Consider the following 18,835-nt stretch of genomic DNA (forward strand, 5'->3'; position numbering starts at 1 on the left):
CACCACATTATGCCAAAAAGGTGTATATCATGCAGGAACAAAACTTTACAACAGATTACCAAAACATAAAGTCTCTTACTGAACTACAAAGCTTTAAAAAGTCTGTGACATCCTACCTTCTGAAAAACTGTTACTATTCAGTCTCACAGTATCTTATGCAAGAAAAAATGTAATTTGTATCTTTAATTGTAGAAATAAGTTATAAATATACAGTATTTCAAAAATTTGTAATTATTAACTGTATAGATCCAATCTGTCATAAAAATTTATAAAATTTATGTTTGATATTTGAAAACCCAATAGCCAAAAAATGTTTTCTGTCCAATATCCTGTGTACAATATATGTACTTAAAAAGAGATTTATATGGACAAATAAATAAATAAATAGTGACAAAGGTTATGAGTATATGTGTGGCATGCTTAACATTAAAAATCAAAAAGTGTCACTGTGCATCAGTGGATGTGAACTATCTAGACAAGAATTTCTCCACATTTCAGTAGTTGAAGCCAAATTTTCAGTCATAATTTTCATCCCCCCCCCCCCCCCCCCCCATCCTGCCCATCATCCCATTCCTCATATATATGCCACAGAAAGTGGCGAAATCAAAAGACAACAAAAGACAATTTAATAATAAATCATTCTTTGAATTTCAGGATGAGGTGGATGATGAGTTTTCTGCCTTTAAAATAAAAGAATTTTGTAAAATACTTGCATTTTCAACATCCTATCTGTGCCAAACTGGTTTTTATGCATTGGTTGCTTTGAAGACAAAAGATAGATGTCAGTGAACATAGAAAAAGAACTCAGAGTGTCTATTTCCAATATTAAACAGTACTTTGAAAAACTTTACTCTGCAAGTCAGGTTCAAGAGACTCACTAATAATTACTAAACTCATTTTAATTTAGTGCTGAAAAGTTGATTATTAATGCATAGTGCAGTATTCATACAGTACTATTTACAAGTGCATATCAGTGTGAATGAGAATTTCAACTTTTTATCATGTCAAAATGTGTTCTGCTTTGCTTTCCTTTCAAATGTATTAATTACTTTTTAAAATCACATTTTCTTTTCTTTTCAGTAAGCTCATGACCCCCATTTAATGTTATCACGACTCCTGGGAGGGAGTGGGGTGGTGAGGGTGGGGTCAGGTGCAACCTCCTGGTTGCCAGAATGCTGTAAGGACTGACCCAAGATTGATATGTGTAATATGTGATTTCCTGCTACCACAAACTACGATACAGCTGTAGCCTTTCTGGGACTATCAAATTATGAGGGTGGTTTGAAAAGTTCTCAAAATCACCACAAGAGGTCAGCGCTAGTGCAATAAGTTGTTCACATGATATTAATCTGACTGTTGCCTGTAAACACGTGCCGTGTCAGTGCTCTTGGAAGAAAGCTGTGGTGGTGATGTGGCTCTGTTGTTGTTCCCACAAAGGGGAATGATGAGGCTGGAATTGAGGGTAGTGTGATTAATAATAATATCGGTACATAAGCACCTCAAGATGCTACTCCACAATGTCAGTATTGTCACTGAGCAAAAAAATTTGATGATCACTGGTCTAGCCTATTAACTGCTTTCAGCACTTGTGTTTTCATGGTTGGCTTGGGGATGCGTTAGACTCCACAGTTCCTTCATCTGCAATGTATAGAGCTTGTTGACACAACTCTCCATGTCTATTTGATGAATCTGTAGGTCCCTAATCTGTCTCTTTGGTACAAGTCTAGCAAGTCTGAAAGGTGTTCTTCCACCTGGCCTGCACCATCATCATAACACAAAGTCACTATCTTGCTCTGCACTGTACTTGAATTTGCTGTTTCCTTTTGTGCTTTCAGGGTCACCTTTTTATAGATATTACTGGTAGTGTAGACTACAAAGCAGACGCTCACAGAATAGCTCACAATAACTATTCATTTTACTGATTACAATGGCAAATTATCACTTGACAACCAATAAACAGAGAACTAACTCAATAACAAACTTACAAAGAATAAACGAGCAAACACCTCTCCGTTGGTTGACCAAAGAATAATTGTCTTCACTGATGTCTGAAACTGCTACTCCCCACTAAGCTCACTTTCCAGCAGACAGGTTCATCAGCAGACTGTTGATACTGTGTTGACCTTACCTGATAAATCACATGTGTTACTGGAAACATTAGTGGACTTTCATGCCTCATTGGGATACACACACTACTACTTTTATTTCTACTAAACATTTGGCACCGAGTTTAATGTGCTAGACCTTATTAGTCAGAATTCTTTCAATGCAGTCCCATACCTGTAAAGACACACGATATACTCCTATATTCAGTATCAGTTGACAATATGGTGCCATGTCACACAACTTCTAAAACAGCAGATGTATGGAATCTATGTGTTCACTTAAGTCTACTATTTGCAAGATATTGCTTGTGAGCAGAGTAAGGTGCATTTCATATCAATGTTTTTCCTGATCTGTGCTATTTTTTATTTTATTTATTTTTTTGAGAGACGCTCCAGTAACATAAGAGGAAGTGGAATGTTCTTTAGTACTCTTTAATTGATAGACATTAGCATTACCAGTGTGCAATTCTGTGCATCACTTCTTTACACTGAGCAAGGTTGTGCAGTGGTCAGCACACTGGACTCACATTCGGGAAGACAACAGTTCAAATCCACATCTGGCCATCTTTATTTAGGTTTTCTGTAATTTCCCTAAATCATTCCAGGCAAATGCCAGGATGGTTCCTTTGAAATGGCATGACCAATTTCCTTTCCCATCCTTCCCTAATCCGATAGGACCAATGACCTCACTGTTTGGTCCCCTACCCCACATCAACCAACCAACCACTTCTTTATGAGAAGGATAAAACAGGAGTGACCTGCCCTCTTTTCTGGTTGCACATTATCCACATGCTTGAGTGCTTTGCTGGCTCTTTCACTTTACAACACTGCCATTTTTACAATTATTGTACAAGTTGAACTCATGAACAAGCGGACACTTCATAGGCTCCATCATTTCAGAAATACTGCCCCTTCTTCAATGGTGGAGGCTGAGCATTAAGATTCACTTCCCTACAGTGTGAGTGGATGAAATGCGATATGTAAGGGGTTGTACATTGACAAATTCTTCACTTAATGCTGGTCCTTGAAACCACAAAAATAGCCTTGTGAATAGTAGTTGATGTATACCTTCAGACGTCTAGAAGCTCTTGTTTTTTAGTATTTCTGATGCTCTCCCAAATGTCTGTCAAACCTGGACTATTTGTGCTCCTTTTTTTTGTATACTTTAGATATTGCCTCTTGGCTCTATTTGGGAAGGGTCCAACAGACTTGTGCAGTAGTCTACGTTAGATAATTTATTTATTTTATTATCCATCTTTAGGCATTAAAAATACAATTGATGTTTTGTAGCAATCGTCTTTGAAGAGTGATGAGCTGAAGTGTGCAGTCTGTTTTATCTAAGACTGAACTTACGTGTTCCTACAAATTGTTACACCTGGTTATCTGTACGAATTAACTGATTCCAACTGTGATACATTGGTATTGTAATCTTCCTCAAATAACCTTTTACTGGTTCGTATGTAGTCTCTTTCCACATTGACAATTAGTGAGCAAGGCCTCATGAAACAAAAACCAACGCGTTTTTGCAGCTTTGTACCTTTGCACCACTGAAGAGCTGTAGCGCTGAGATTGTCTCATACAAATGTGTTATTCCGGCGAAAAAATATCACTAAAAGAAGTTAATACGTGTGAAGTTGTTAAAACGGGTGTGTCTTTGTTCAACGAGTCTCTGGCTTCGTCTTGGTGGAAAGAGTAGATTAAACTTATTTGATGTGAAAAAAGCGTTAGGCGCCTCAGCAAGTACATGCCTTAAACATGAAATTTATCGCCTCTCTCTCTCTCGTACCTTTGGAGGTCCTTTCCTGTATTTACGGACAATCTGCGCGCCCATTCTCTGGTGGAACGTGTGCGGCAGCGCGTTCTCTAGCTTGTCGCGGTAGGCGGAAAGCAGCCGCTGCAGCGGATGCCGCACGATAAGGAAGGACACGGACTTGTTGAGGGCGGCGCGCAGCTCGGCGAGCGACGGGCGCGGGTAGCGCTGGCGCGCCAGGCTCAGCGGCACCTCCTTCGTCGTCTGCAGGTACTTGGGGCTGTAGCCCGCCAGCAGGTTGAAGTTGTACATCCACGACGTCGAGGCCGCCTGCGTGCACAAATTTCAATTATACATTTCGTGAACGCAAAACTCCTCCAAATCTCGTTTCATATACAGGGTGTTACAAAAAGGTACGGCCAAACTTTCAGGAAACATTTCTCACACACAAAGAAAGAAAATATGTTATGTGGACATGTGTCCGGAAACGCTTACTTTCCATGTTAGAGCTCATTTTATTACTTCTCTTCAAATCACATTAATCATGGAATGGAAACACACAGCAACAGAACGTACCAGCGTGACTTCAAACACTTTGTTACAGGAAATGTTCAAAATGTCCTCCGTTAGCGAGGGTACATGCATCCACCCTGCGTCGCATGGAATCCCTGATGTGCTGATGCAGCACTGGAGAATGGCGTATTGTATCACAGCCGTCCACAATACGAGCACGAAGAGTCTCTACATTTGGTACCGGGGTTGCGTAGACAAGAGCTTTCAAATGCCCCCATAAATGAAAGTCAAGAGGGTTGAGGTCAGGGGAGCGTGGAGGCCATGGAATTGGTCCGCCTCTACCAATCCATCGGTCACCGAATCTGTTGTTGATAAGCGTATGAACACTTCGACTGAAATGTGCAGGAGCTCCATCGTGCATGAACCACATGTTGTGTCGTACTTGTAAAGGCACATGTTCTAGCAGCACAGGTAGAGTATCCCGTATTAAATCATTATAACGTGCTCCATTGAGCGTAGGTGGAAGAACATGGGGCCCAATCAAGACATCACCAACAATGCCTGCCCAAACGTTCACAGAAAATCTGTGTTGATGACGTGATTGCACAATTGCGTGCGGATTCTCGTCAGCCCACACATGTTGATTGTGAAAATTTACAATTTGATCACGTTGGAATGAAGCCTCATCCGTAAAGAGAACATTTGCACTGAAATGAGGATTGACACATTGTTGGATGAACCATTCGCAGAAGTGTTACCGTGGAGGCCAATCAGCTGCTGATAGTGCCTGCACACGCTGTACATGGTACGGAAACAACTGGTTCTCCCGTAGCATTCTCCATACAGTGACGTGGTCAACGTTACCTTGTACAGCAGCAACTTCTCTGACGCTGACATTAGGGTTATCGTCAACTGCACGAAGAATTGCCTGGTTCATTGCAGGTGTCCTCGTCGTTCTAGGTCTTCCCCAGTCGCGAGTCATAGGCTGGAATGTTCCGTGCTCTCTAAGACGTCGATCAATTGCTTCGAACGTCTTCCTGTCGGGACATCTTCGTTCTGGAAATCTGTGTCGATACAAACGTACCGCGCCACGGCTATTGCCCTGTGCTAATCCATACATCAAATGGGCATCTGCCAACTCCGCATTTGTAAACATTGCACTGACTGCAAAACTACGATCGTGGTGAACACTAACCTGTTGATGCTACGTAGTGATGTGCTTGATGCTAGTACTGTAGAGCAATGAGTAGCATGTCAACAGAAGCACCGAAGTCAACATTACCTTCCTTCAATTGGGCCAACTGGCGGTGAATCGAGGAAGTACAGTACATACTGACGAAACTAAAATGAGCTCTAACATGGAAATTAAGCGTTTCCGGACACATGTCCACATAACATCTTTTCTTTATTTGTGTGTGAGGAATGTTTCCTGAAAGTTTGGCAGTACCTTTTTGTAACACCCCGGATTCCCTTTGTAAGACAAGTTCCATGACTTTTTCCTGTGTTTGCAATACTAAAAAGCAATAAATGTCGTTTTTATGTAACCTGTTATGTGTACATCCTTGAAATGACCTTGCCTACAGAAGAATGCAGAAGATTAGATGGGTAGATCACATAACTAATGAGGAGGTATTGAATAGAACTGGGGAGGAGTTCGTGGCACAACTTGACAAGAAGAAGGGACCGGTTGGTAGGACATGTTCTGAGGTATCAAGGGATCACAAAATTAGCATTGGAGAGCAGCGTGGAGGGTAAAAATCGTAGAGGGAGACCAAGAGATGAATACACTAAGCAAATTCAGAAGGATGTAGGTTGCAGAAAGTACTGGGAGATGAAGAAGTTTGCACAGGATAGAGTAGCATGGAGAGCTGCATCAAACCAGTCTCAGGACTGAAGACCACAACAACAACAAGTTCCCACACAAACTCACAAGGTGGCAGGTCTGTGCTTGGGTCGACGTGTGAGTTACAGTGACATAATGGATGCTGATTGTGAGCAAAGAGTGAACGTTAAGTTTTGCGTTAACCTCGGAATACACCTAGTGAAACGTCGACAATGATAAAGCAAGCATATGCAGGCGAGACCAGATGGCAGTTATAGAAGTTGAGGGACATGAAAGGGAAGCAGTGGTTGGGAAGGACGTGAGACAGGGTTGTAGCGTATCCCCGATGTTATTCAATCTGTATATTGAGCAAGCAATAAAGGAAACAAAAGAAAAGTTCGGAGTAGGTATTAAAATCCATGGAGAAGAAAAAAAAAACTGTGACGTTCGCCGATGACATTGTAATTCTGTCCGAGACAGCAAAGGACTTGGAAGAGCAGTTGAACGGAATGGATAGTGTCTTGAAAGGAGGGTTTAAGATGAACATCAACAAAAGCAAAACGAGGATAATGGAATGTAGTCGAATTAAGTCGGGTGGTGCTGAGGGAATTAGATTAGGAAATGTAGTAAAGGAGTTTTGCTATTTGGGGAACAAAATAACTGATGATGGTCGAAGTAGAGAAGATATAAAATGTAGACTGGCAATGGCAACGAAAGCGTTTCTGAAGAAGAAAAATTTGTTAACATCGAGTATAGATTTAAATGTCAGGAAGTCGTTTCTGAAAGTATTTGTATGGAGTGTAGCCATGTATAGAAGTGAAACATGGATGATAAATAGTTTGGACAAGAAGAGAATAGAAGCTTTCGAAATGTGGTGCTACAGAGGAATGCTGAAGATTTGATGGGTAGATCACATAACTAACGAGGAGGTGTTGAAGAGAATTGTGGAGAAGAGAAGTTTGTGGCCCAACTTGACTAGAAGAAGGGATCGGTTGGTAGGACATGTTCTGAGGCATCAAGGGATCACCAATTTAGTATTGGAGGGCAGCGTGGAGGGTAAAAATCGCAGAGGGAGACCAAGAGATGAATACACTAAGCAGATTCAGAAGGATGTAGGTTGCAGTAAGTACTGGGAGATGAAGAAGCTTGCACAGGATAGAGTAGCATGGAGAGCTGCATCAAACCAGTCTCAGGACTGAAGACCACAACAACAACAACAACATGTTCTCGCACAAACTCACAAGGTGGCAGGTCTGTGCTTGTGTCGGTGCGCGAGTTACAGTGACATGATGGATGTTGATTGTGAGCAAAGAGTGAACGTTAAGCTCTGCGTTAAGCTCGGGAAACACCTAGTGAAACGCCAACAGTGATTAAGCAAGCATTTGCAGGCCAGACTTTGAAGAAGTCGTGATTTCGTGTGGCGCAGAATGTTTCGTGGCAGCAGAGATTCAGTGAAAGACGGCCGCAGAGCTGCTCGCCCGTCTACAGCACATACGGATGCAAACGTGGAGCGTGTAAGCCAGTTAGTGCAAGAAGACCGTCATTTAATTGTGCTTTAGGTATCAGAAGAACTTTACTTGAATTATAATGTGTCAAAAGATGTAGTAAAACGGAAACTTAATGCAAAACACGTCCCTTACAAACTAACAGACAAGCAGAAAGAGGAAAGACCAAGAATTTCTGCTAAACTACTGGGAAGAGCCAGGCGTGGTCCCACATTTATGTCAAAGATTATTCCTGGGCATGAAACTTGGATCTACCAGTATGAAGCGTCAAAGTGCTGGATGGCGGAGTCCTGGATCACCAGCTTCGAAAAAAGTCAAAGGACAACGTTCGAAAACAAAGATGATGTTGATCGCACCCTTTGACAGTAAATGAGTACTTCTTCATGAGTATGTTCCTCCAGGTAAAACAGTGAACCAAACTCTTTACATCGAAGTCTTGAACGTTTGCGACAAGCAATTCGACGTCGCTGCCATGATTTGTGGCATTCTCAGGACTGGTTCTTGCTGCTAACAATGCAAGACCGCATACTGTTTTATCTGTTACCGTGTCTCTGGCCAGACATTCTGTTAAAGCCGTCTCACATCCGCCATATTCGCCTGACTTCTCGCCTTGCAGTGTTTTCTTGTTTCCGCGAGTGAAAAGGCGACAGAAAGAAAAGCTTCTTCAAGATATCATAGTCAACCAACGGGCCGGTAAAATGAGCTGACAGCATCGCAGTTGAAAATTTTTCTGCTCGCTTTCAAGACCTCCAGAAACGTTGGCAACTGTGTACAGATAGCCAAGGCGACTACTTCGACAGGAGGTGGGATCATTACTTGTAATAAAAAAAAAGTCCTGGAACTTTTCTGACAGAAGCAGGATTTATTTATCCTTGTGCATTGTGTGCAGAACTGCCATTCGCAATAATAATAATTATTCTGTCAGCATAGCCATTGTCTATGAAAGCGAATGTTCCTTTCAAAACTGCATGTTGGGTCATCATTTGTAACTGCCGAACAGTTAATAAAATAAACCTTTCAACCAGATGTGTCCAGAGAAATTTGCCATGGGGCCAGGTGGGAGTAAGGTACTAAAATGGCGTATTTTTATACGTCAAAGTTGGTGACTTTGTACAAGTGTCATCTCCAAACTACTAATTTTATGGGAGACACAATAAACGCATTGTATTCCAGAGAAATGATAACTACCCACTACATGTTGTTGTTGTTGTGGTCTTCAGTCCTGAGACTGGTTTGGTGCAGCTCTCCATGCTACCCTATCCTGTGCAAGTTTCTTCATCTCCCAGTACCTACTGCAACCTACATCCTTCTGAATCTGCTTACTGTGTTCATCTCTTGGTCTCCCTCTACGATTTTTACCCTCTACGCTGCCCTCCAATGCTAAGTTTGTGATCCCTTGAGCCTCAGAACATGTCCTACCAACCGGTCCCTTCTTCTCGTCAAGTTGTGCCACAAACTCCTCTTCTCCCCAATTATATGCAATACCTCCTCATTAGTTATGTGATCTACGCATCTAATCTTCAGCATTCTTCTGTAACACCACATTTCGAAAGCTTCTATTCTCTTCCTGTCCAAACTATTTATTGTCCATGTTTCACTTCCATACATGGCTACACTCCGTACAAATACTTTCAGAAACGACTCCCTAACACTTAAATCTATGTCGAAAACTGACATTTTGAGACCATAGCCGTGTTTTTGGTGTGTGTATGATGCTTTACATTATGTTTGTACATATGAATCAAAAAAGAGCTTCGTATAGTCTTCACTACTGCATAAACACAAGCAGTCAACGCTGTAATGTAATAAATAACATAATGAAAAGTGGCTGGTTGCTGCTACCTTCTCTCTAAGTATCAACCTATATTTTTTGTAGGTAAATTTGTTTGATAGCCTACCTTTTTTGTAGTAGTGCTGTACATATAGAAACACTGAGAATACCTACGCACGACCCAGAGAGACATATAAGGAATGAGAGAGAGAGAGAGAGAGAGAGAGAGAGAGAGAGAGAGGAGTTCTATCCATCACGCTCAGAATGTCCTAAGTGGCCAGGACATCACACATTTAACAGCTTTTTTCTGAGGATTACGATTCCTACTTATAGAAGTTTTAACAACACCGCTATCAATAAACAGTCTCTCTCAGGAAAGCAATGAGACAGTGCAAAACAAGGCACTCAGTTATGGAGTGTAGGTTTCATTCCTGTGTCATCCTCCCTTCTACGCTACGGTACCATGCAACAAAGGGAGGCAGGGGAAAGGCTACTTGTTTGTGCCATGCCGACTTCTGTTACTGCCTTCTTTGGCACTGTTTTTCAAATTGACTACGAGGCGTTGCCTGTCTGGGTGGTCAAACTCCGCGTACTGTACATCGCTAACTCATCTTATGGAATATAGTGTAAACCATATACCCTACTTCCGTCTCCATAGTGTGAGTTATTTAGATTGCTGACGGGACTACGTGAATCAATAGAAATCAAATGTCACTGATCGGCTTCAGAACAAAAACGGTCTTGGTTGCCAAATCATTTAACATCAGTGATATGTTTCACCCTTACGAGACACCATCAGATTGCGTAAAAGCAGCTGGATATGCAACCTATCCGCCATAAAGCGATATAAAATGGAGAATATACGCCACAGTAACTGGATATGTAATCCATCCGTCATAAAAACATATACAGTGCAATGTGGATCTTGGGAACAACAGCTGACTCTGTCATAGCAGTACAAAATAGGGCTACGCTTACAAAATAAACGCGGTATGAGCAGCACACACCACGATGTATGGAGTCAGCTTGTGTGCTCAAGGTCCACCTTTTATTTGATATGTTTTTGTGATGGGTGGATTATATATCCAGTTACTGTTGCGTCCATTTTCCGTTTTACATGGTTTTATGACGGATGAGTTGCATATACAGATACTTTTACACAATCTGATGATGCCCCAAAAGGGTGAAACATGTCACAGATATAAAATAATTTTGCAGTCAAGATTGTTATCATTCTGAAAAAATTCGAAACTGGTTGCTGTAAAGCCGTGCTACAGTGGAATGGAATAACTTTCACTCATGAGTATTAACTCATTTCTGTCTGCCGCTGTTGTGAACTAACTAACATCACTGTTTGGTGCATCTAGCTACATAATACTTCACGTCTATCTTCAAGCGTCTAAGCATGTACGTAATGCTGTCCCGTTGGTCCATTAAACCCGTGACACAGAGCAGATGTTACACGCAGAGTTAACCATTGCTGAAATTTTATGTTTAATTGACTTTTAAACCATCTTATTGTCATATTAAGTCCATGAAAAACAGCGTTATGGGCAGCGGTAGGAAAGATGTCACGACAGTTTTTCATCCCATAACTCACCTCGACGAGAGAAGAGCGCACGAATACAGTCAAACCACGATACATCGAACCTCGATGTATCGAAGACATTTCTAAATCGAATTTTTTCTTCATTTCCTGCCGTTGAAAGTCCAAAAACTTGATACTCCAAAGAAAACCCGCCGTTATATCGAAGTTTTTGGAAGGTTTGAGAGGGGCAGATTTTACCTCTATATATCGAAGTTCGGTGGACAAAACTCTTTATATCGAATTCACCTCTATACATCGAAGTCTTCCATATGGTATCTCTGCATATCGAAGTGCACGCAAATAGGGGAATCCCATTCACTTTCCTCCCTGCGCCCATGCGTCTGAGAGATCTGCGTCATGTTGCAGATCTAGCGCCCTCCCTGCAGGTGCAATTTTAGGCAGTGTTTGTTTTGATTTAGTGTGAGTATGTGTGGTAAGTATCAGCCATGGGCTATAAGCGGAAATACCCGACAATCGCTGAAAAGCAAAAGTTAATTGATGAAGTGAAAACAGGAGTGAAAAAAAAGAAAGACATAGCTGCAGAGTTTGGGATTCCGGCAAGTACACTGTCCACAGTAATCAGGAATGAAGACTATGTAATTACCACAGATCTGAAGGGACAGATCGCGAAACGACAACGAAAGGCGGAGTTTCCAGATTTAGAAGAGAGTTTAGTGCAGAGGTTCCAACAACAGACGTACAATAATGTGAACATTGGTGGACGTATTTTGAAAGAAAAGGCAGATTATTTTGCAGCAGCATTGTTATATAACTTTCCTGTGAGTAACGGACGGTTTGAAAATTTGAGGAAACAACATGGTACTGTTTTTCAAAAGGTGAGGGGGGAAGTGCTGTTGGAGATAACAAAATTTGTCATGAGTGGAAGTTAGAATGCAGAGGCTCCTTCAAGATTACAATACGGATGAGGTTTTTAACGTAGGCGAACTTGAACTGTTTTTGCAAGTGTCTTCCAGACAAAAGATGAGCTTCTGAGGGAAAAAATGTCACAGGGGCAAGCTAAGCAAAGATCATGTTACTGTTCTGTTATAGTAACAGCAAATAAGACCAGCACAGAAACACTCAAGCCAATTATGATTGGAAAACCTAAGAACCGCGATGTTATTTCTGGGTGTAAGTCGTTCCCTGTGGAATACACTGGGAACAAGAAAGCATGGAAGACTTCAAAAGCGTTTTCCAACGGGTTTAAGGATTTGGATAGAAAAATGACTTACAAAAATCGAAAAGTTGTGTTGTTTGTGGGCATCTGCAGTGAGCACAATGCTATCCATCCATTAAAATCCGTGACAGTACAATGTGTGCCAGCTAATACTACATCGAAATTACAGCCCTTAGATCAAGGAATAATCAAGAACGACAAAGAAAACTACTGGTATGAAGTAGTCCGAATGACAGTCCGCAGTATTGACTATGATAACAATACAACTATCTACATTTTAGATGCTATGAGAATGCTCGATAAAGCGTGAAGTAAAGTGAAGGAGCAAACGATCGTCAATCGTTTCCAAACATGTGGATTTTCGACGACAGGTAAAAACGAGCAGCTGATGGGTTTAATACTTATGCATGTAAAATATTAGTTTGATTCTGACACTGGTTTATGGGAATTTTGATTAAAGTTTTTATTTTGTACAGTGCTTACAGGAGACAAGGTACCCCCTGTCAGTATCATTGGGTCTGAATGAACGAAAGTTGTGACTCATTTTAACATCGCTCAGGTTTGTTTTGAAGATTTAGTGGATGTGGACAACGATGTCGCAGTAGCAGGTTCACTAACGGACGCTGCCATTGTTGACTCCGTGAAGACAGGGAACGAAAAGAAAGTCGGCAACTAAGGCGAACAGGACGGGGAAAAGAGGGAGGGGGGAGGTCGAAGAAGCACCGCCAGTGACGGTCAGGCAGGCAAAAGCGGCTATCTATGCAATCAGAACGTATATGTAAAAGTGTGAGGTAGAGAATAATGTGTTCTCAGCTATTGTAATCATAGACAGTGAAATTAACTATAGGTGATCAAAAGCTTAAAGCAAGCTAGAATTACAGATTACTTTTAAAGTCAATGATTTATGGAAATATTTATGTACATACTACATATTTTTTGTTGAATTTAATTTTTTTCACATTGAAAGTATTTGATTTTAAACCTACGAATTCTCCTCTATTTCAGAAGAAATAAAACAACATTCATAACAATCTATCTCGATTTGTTTTTTATATTACCAAAACTAAACATAGGCCTGTATCACACAAACGCAAAAAAATCACAGTACATTAATAAAAAGAATTGTGGGTTGTAAACTTCTTTTTTTCTCAGAAACCGCGTTATATCGAACCGTCGGTATATCGAATTAATTTTGCCTTCCATAGAGATTCGATATATCGAGGTTTGACTATTACTGTTGTAGCCAAATGGCATAATATGTAATAGAGTAGAACTTCTTTTGTTGATATTTTTATTTCAAGCCCTCTTATAGGCTATCAAAAAACATTAACAAAAATTTAATTTTTATAGACAGATAAGAGAGCACGATCAGACTACCGTGGGATCTGTTGCATCTCTGACTCGCTACATAAAACATAATTGACATTGAAAAAAGAGCAAAAAATTCTTGAATGTTGTGATAAACAATTTACAGCAAATTTTAAACAGCGGATTTTACTGGAAAACTACCAAGATTATAACTTTTGTAGAAATTCGACAATGTAACTCATACTATAGACTATGAGCGAGATGAAAAGTATTGATGTTTCAGAAAACAACTCTCACCTTTCAGACGAATGACATTTTGCATAAAGGCTTTGCTACAATCGAAAAAATAGCCTCCACATGCTGGGACTGTAGCCAGCAGCAGTGGGCGCAGGGAATCGACAGAAAAGAAGATGGGCCATCTTTCATCACTGTTCTGCAAAGGCTCGCATTTATGTTGTGTTTAACTCAGCGAAAAACGCAACTGCCCCGAAGAAAACGACATTTTCCATGAACGATATGATAACCGAACAAACCTAAGTTACACAGTGATTGTTGAAGCCATTGTATTTTTCACTGGCTTCGTCCACGTCATGCTAAAATTGGCTAAATCTGCTATTTTGCAGACTCATCTGCTATTATTTTTAGAAGTGTGTGAGAATTACGTAACAAATAAAAATTCTGTACTCCAGATTTCGGGGGAGGAGATAGTTATGACCTCCCCCCCCCCCCTTGCTTTCAACATAAATATATTACAAATTCGTGCCACGTGTAAAATTACCACTGCCTTATGATGGTATAAAGCAGGTATCGTGTCAAATTAGCGTCGGAATTGAACTCTGATAAGTCTTTAGCCAAAAAACAAATAGATGTAAAATACTTGCATAGATTTAAAAGGTTGGAGCAACTGTAAAACGTGCAACGAAAAATGGAACGACGCAAGAACGCCAGACAGTGACAATGGGGAAACTGGAAAAGAAGAAGCTGAAAGCACTTTAATCTTGGTGCTGGAGAGAAAGAAGTTAAAAGTTAAGCAAAGTCACAAAGGTACGAACATGGTTGCATTGCAGTGGATGAAAACGAAATGTGTGGAAAAACGAGTTGGTGGAAGAGGGAGGGGGGAGGTCGAAGAAGCACCGCCAGTGACGGTCAGGCAGGCAAAAGCGGCTATCTATGCAATCAGAACGTATATGTATAAGTGTGAGGTAGAGAATAATGTGTTCTCAGCTATTGTAATCATGCTACAGCAACTGGGTTTTATTTGTTTGGCCGTGCAAGGGAAGACTTGCAAGTGAAGTAACTGATTCGACTATGGTGCACACATGATTGAGAACATTCCGTTTTCTTTGAATACAGGAATGAGTGAAGCGGTAAAGGATGTAGACAAACTGAGGGCAGTGTGAATCAATCAGAAACTGTCGACTAAAGAGGAAGTTAAAAGCTAGAAGAAGAACAGAGTAAGGAAGTGTAGCTTCCTCCCTACAACTCTTTGGCGTCAGCTTAGAAGAGATTAGAAGGTATTTCAAACATGTATGACACACAGTAATATGTAGAAGTCTAGAAGATACAGCATGAACGTATAATGCTCAGACAACGCTTGTATCGTGATAAAAAGTACCATTCAGATTTTACCCTATACAACGATTTATTTCTCCCCGGTAAGTTTCGGGTTTAGGCAATCTTCATGTGGTGATGTAAAGACATTGTACAAAACAAACAAGAGTTTTCGCATTACTAAGAAAAGTTACGTCGTTGTGTTAATAATGGGATCAATATTGTTTCTCTTGTTTGAGGCATTGTAATGGTTTACATTAATTTTTGCTTATCTCGTGTGGACACATCATAGTTCCTTCATGTTAAAATTAATTACAGTGCGAGGTGTAAGACACAAATTCGCAGTTAGGTCGATAAACAACAGATAGTGGATTCGTCACTTATACTTAGCTTTATAACCATATTCTATATTTTGATGATCTCTGTTTGTCATAGGACAACGCGTTTTCCTTGTGCACATTTGGGTTACTAGAGAAGCATAAAGACGATGTCTGCTGCATAATGACCGAACAGTCACACGTTGGTCAACACCTTCAGCACCTGAGCGCTATCTGCTAAACTTCCTTTCTATTCTTCCTGTCAACAAATATGCTGATGTCTGAGTGCTAGCGAAACCTTACCATAAATTGCTGCTCAACTCTTGAAGTCAGTTTCACTTCTTTTGAGGCTATTTTGTAACTAATTTCATTTGTGTTCATCTGTATCGCTGGCAGAAGCAGTATACTGAACTAAGAACCAAATGAGTGCTTCTATAAGTGAAGAACACATTTTAGACGGTTGCTCCACCTTTACTAGACTTTCGTGTGGTAAATTTCTAACTTGGCTGCATAGCACATGGCTTTTCCTTCATAACTGAGTACCAAATCTCTACGTATATTCCAGAATGAGAATAAGTATCATATCAGCGCACACTCCGCTGCAGAGTGAAAATCTCATTCTGGAAACATCCCCAGGCTGTGGCTAAGCCATGTCTCTGCAGTATCTTTTCTATCAGGAGTGCTAGTTCTGCAAGGTTCGCAGGATAGCTTCTGTAAAGTTTGGAAGGTAGGAGACGAGATACTGGCAGAAGTACAGCTGTGAGGGCCGGGCGTGAGTCGTGCTTCGGTAGCTCAGTTGGTAGAGCACTTGCCCGCGAAAGGCAAAGGTCCCGAGTTCGAGTCTCGGTCGGGCACACAGTTTTAATCTGCCAGGAAGTTTCTACATATATTGTTCGTTTAACGTCGAACGCTCAGAAACGCAAGACAGGCGTATAATGTTCAGATTAGTTGTGTCTGTAAATGATCGCATTACAGAAGTTAGAATAAACAGTTATTTCCTTCGTTGCCCCTTGATAGAAGGATTTTTATGTTGTAACACGCAGAACGCCGTGACTGGACCTTACTGTTCCAATATTTACAGAAATGTAACCAAACTGCATCATTGTATTAACGAGGAAAAAATTTCTAATTCAACGCAACTGTAGCGGCTGATTGTCATGTTTTTCAGTTTTCGGAGTAACTAGTAGTATTGCAAGAGAGTACATTTAAGTATTTGTAGTTCTATTGACATGTGGACATCGGTGTTTACGAAAAGAACGTTAATACAGTCTACACATCACCGATAGGTTGACAGCTGTATACTTCCGGAAGACCTCGTTATTCAGGTGCGCTAAACGTCGTTATGCAAAATTTTCTTATGTTCATAGCAAAAACATATTCCGTGGCAGAAGTAAGTATTTTTAACAAATATTTTAAAAAACAAATATTAAAGGGAAGGTCAGAGTTGTTGGGATTTAAATTCCGGTTTGAGCATAAATAAAGCAAATAAGGAAATCGAATCAGAATGAGAGGAGTGAGAACAATTACCATCTAAATATCAAACCTGAGAGATTCAAATCACCTTCTGATCGTCCTGATTTATACGTCCACCGTTTCTCTCAGTTGAAGCTGGTGAATGCAGGTATTGTAGCTTCAGTTGGGCCTACAGCTCCTGTCTTCCTCTACTCTTCTCTAATCAGAACTAGTGCTACATTTATATCAACGTAACCTCTCTTCAAAGTTGAGAATTACATAATAAAAAAAAAAAAAAAATATGAAAGAATTTTGTTAGTGGAGGCGCGAGATTTCAGGGGAAGTAGGGAACATTAAAGGTATAAAGATGGGATGAGACAAATGTTGTAGCATGAAACACTGTCAGGGACTGATAGAACAGTTGAGTGAATCTGCTTGTTTAGAACATGTCGTTATTTGGAAACCAAACATGAAATGAAGCAAAACGAGAAAATGAAATAATTTGGATTTGGCTACTAAAGAACTGAATTGACAAATGAAGTGTGAAATTAAGGTATGTTAATAAAGGAAAGCTAAACCTACATTATAGCATTGGTAGACTTTGAGAAAGCTTTTGACAATATTCACTGGAATACTCTCTTTGAAATTCTGAAGGGAGCAGGGGTAAAAACAGGGAGCGAAAGATTGTTTAGAACTTGCACAGAAACCATACGGCAGTTGTAAAAGTCTCCCGGAGACAGCAAAGGACTTAGAAGAGCAGTTAAACGGTTTCGACAATTCCCTGAAAAAAAAGAATATAAGATGAACACAAACAAAAGCAAAACAAGGATAATGGAATGCAGTCGAAGGAAATCTGGTGAAGCCAAGGGAATCAGATTACGAAACGAGACACTTGAAGTAGTAGATAAGTTTTGCTCTTTGGGCAGCAAAATAACTAACGATGGTCGAAGTAGAGAGGATATAAAATGTAGACTGGCAATGGCAAAAAAAAGCTATTCTGCGGAAGAGAAATTTGTGAATATCGACTCTAGTTCTAAGGGGAGTCGCCATACTGCTCAAAATGACAAAATCTGACATTTTTACTTTTATGCAAATTATGAAAATATGGATGTTTATGTTTAATTTGGTGTTGGTTTTATTGCAACATTCGATTATTTACTATTTTAAATAAATATTTGAAAAAATTCATGCAATGGCATTTCCGAGAATTTTGTTTTCCATTATTTCGCATATTGGCATTTTTCTCTGGAAATATATGGTCTAGAAGGCTGTGGTTTCTTTTGTTTTGTAGAGAACTGTTCGTTTCATAAGTTGCCTACACTGGCGGTACTTCACAGAAAACTCTTTGAACTGTACATTTGTTTGGGTTTGACAACAACAGTTATCCACTAGCCGCGTTTTAGTTTCTGTGTTTCCTGTGATAGTTTTCGTCATGACTAAACCAAAAGGAGTGTTTAAAAAATACGAAACAAAGGAAACAGATACTACAGAACAAATGTAGCAGCAGTAAAAAGAGTGGTTAGCGCCGAAGGGCGTGATAATTTGGTTGTAAATAGTGACAGTCCTTCTACTACTCCGAGTGCTTCCAAGAAAAAACTGCTGGCTTATGATGTAAAATACAGTGCAGCTTCGGACAGTGAAACAAACTGCAATATCATTATTAATCTCCATATACTTATTTCAGCTTTGTGTGAAACAGTGTGTTGTCGTATATGTGAAGGGGAAATTGAAATTTCTGAAAAGCTATCTCAACGCAATGGTCTGGTGTGCACTTTACAAATAATGTGTTTGAACTGTAAAAGCGAAAAGACTTTCAATACTTCAGAAATAAGTGTAAAGAATGGACTTTTTGACACGAATCTAAGATACTTCTATGGACTTAGATGCATAGGAAAAGGCCATTACACTGGTAAGGTTCGTGTGGCTTGCTGAACATCTGTAGTCCCCCTACAAAATCTATCAAATACAAATCCATA

General features: G+C 40.2%; 1 protein-coding gene across 1 annotated transcript in view; it reads right to left on the reverse strand.

Annotated features, from left to right (window-relative positions):
• The window catches only part of LOC126485002 (carbohydrate sulfotransferase 11-like), a 367,761-nt gene that overhangs the window by 15,402 nt on the left and 333,524 nt on the right, over nucleotides 1–18,835 (reverse strand). Inside the window, exon 4 of the mRNA XM_050108607.1 lies at nucleotides 3,892–4,185. Within this exon, the coding sequence (XP_049964564.1) occupies nucleotides 3,892–4,185 (294 nt within the window). The remainder of the gene's footprint in view (nucleotides 1–3,891; nucleotides 4,186–18,835) is intronic.

This window comes from Schistocerca serialis, chromosome 6, assembly GCF_023864345.2.
Source record: "Schistocerca serialis cubense isolate TAMUIC-IGC-003099 chromosome 6, iqSchSeri2.2, whole genome shotgun sequence".
Taxonomy (NCBI): Eukaryota; Metazoa; Arthropoda; class Insecta; order Orthoptera; family Acrididae; genus Schistocerca; species Schistocerca serialis.